Below are 1,645 nucleotides of genomic sequence, written 5' to 3'. Positions count from 1 at the left end.
TACCCAAAGTGACAGAAGTAGCACCACAGTGGCCAGCTCTCCTCTTGGTTAGAGCCTGGCTGGGCACAGGCTTGGCAGGGGCCACGGGCTGTGGGCAGGGTGGCAGAGGAGGGTGGGGACAGGAAGATTCATGGAGTCACACATCGGGAACACTTTAATGACCTGTCCAGCTCTTGCAAATCCTGCGAGCACAGCACTGTCCTGTCCTGCACCAGCATCCCAGAGGCCAGGCCAAAAAATCCTCCTGCAGCTGGACAGAACCCACCAGGACCCCAGGCAGAGAGGGGAGCGGCGTGGCACTGTCCCAGTAACCCCCCGGCAGCTCCTGAAGGGACTGTGCCCGCTGGGCTGCATCAGTGGGCGGCTCACAGGTGAGTGGCAGAGATGGTCTCTTGGGAGGGGGCTGCCCTGGACCCTGGGGAGCTGCCCAGTGACGCGGCCGAGGTGTCCTGGGGGGCAGAGCCAGTTTTTGTACCCCGCAGTGTTCCTCTTCCCTTTAACAGCTCCACAGCTGCTTCTTCCACTTCATCCATCTCCAGCTGGCTGCTGGCCGCCATCTCGTCCCTGGTCATTGCTACGAAGGACGGGTCACAGGCCAGGACTGCAAGGCCCCCGGAGGTCAGAGCCTACAGCAGAGGACGGGGCCACAGCCCAGTGTGTGCTGTCTGCCACAGTGTCCCTGGCCTGCAGCCCACCCTTCTCCCTCCTGCACTCTGCGCTGGCATGTACCTGCTGCTCACTCTTGTAGTTAAGCTTTGCCCTCCAACCTCCCAACCTGGCACAAGCGTGGCACCCCTGCCAGCCCCCTGTGCTGCCTGGCAGCCCTGCCAGGCTCTGCCTTACCTCCTGGATAAGGAAGGTGATGGCCGGGGTGGAGGATGTGCTCGGGTCACCACTTTCACCCCGCTGGCACGGTGAACTGGATGCCGCTACCGTCACAGTGCCGTCCTCTCTGGGCAGCTGGGCGAGAGGAGCAAAGAGCTGCAGCCTAGGCTTGGGCGATGCCCACACACGATCCCTCCCACGTCAATGCGAGGGCTGCTGTCCCCAGGCCGGACACACGCTCCCGTCCTGCTGGAGCTCCTGGGTCCAGGGCACCACCCGCAATGAGACCAGTGGGGCCAAGCGGGCAGAGAGAGCTGGGAACCAGCCTGTATCTCCTGCCCCGACCCTTCCAGGCGCTGAGGCACTGTGGCCAGCCAAGGGCAGCTGGGGGGGTGTGGGAGCCAACCTGATGGATTTTTTTTCTGCCCTGGCTCTGGAGACAGCTGGGGAGCCAGAGAGTTGTTGCTTTGAGCTGTCCCATCATGGATGAGCACCCTGTGCCCACTGCAGCAGCAGGGTGACGGCCTGGCTCCTTCCCCGAGCTGATCCAAAAGGAAAGCTCCAGCAAAGCTGCCTTCATGGGCAAGAGATCGAGAGACCCGCTCCTCCCCAGGAGACAGTCCATCCCAGGAGGGCAGGGAGGTTCACCCGTGTCCCCACATTGCTGCCTCTGGACTACGAGACCCCCTTTACCTCCTGGGGGAGAAGGTGCAGTTCTGATGACGGGTGACCCTCAGAGGTGGCCCCTTGCCTGCGGCTTGGGCTCCGCTGCAGGCTCTCCCTGGGGAAGGGGGGGGTGGGCTCTGGGGGGGGGAAAAGG

General features: G+C 63.4%; 1 protein-coding gene across 1 annotated transcript in view; it reads right to left on the bottom strand.

Moving 5' to 3' along the window:
- Positions 1 to 365: 365 nt before the first annotated feature.
- CACNA1S (calcium channel, voltage-dependent, L type, alpha 1S subunit) overlaps positions 366 to 1,645 on the bottom strand; it is a gene marked incomplete at its 5' end in the record, with an annotated part of 34,977 nt that continues 33,697 nt past the window's right edge. Inside the window, 3 exons of the mRNA XM_010145256.1 lie at positions 366 to 626; positions 844 to 960; positions 1,519 to 1,628. Of these exons, the coding sequence (XP_010143558.1) occupies positions 366 to 626; positions 844 to 960; positions 1,519 to 1,628 (488 nt within the window). The remainder of the gene's footprint in view (positions 627 to 843; positions 961 to 1,518; positions 1,629 to 1,645) is intronic.

This window comes from Buceros rhinoceros, unplaced genomic scaffold (genome assembly GCF_000710305.1).
Source record: "Buceros rhinoceros silvestris isolate BGI_N320 unplaced genomic scaffold, ASM71030v1 scaffold21000, whole genome shotgun sequence".
In the NCBI taxonomy this organism is placed as follows: Eukaryota; Metazoa; Chordata; class Aves; order Bucerotiformes; family Bucerotidae; genus Buceros; species Buceros rhinoceros.
This window is presented reverse-complemented; position numbering and strand designations above follow the sequence as displayed.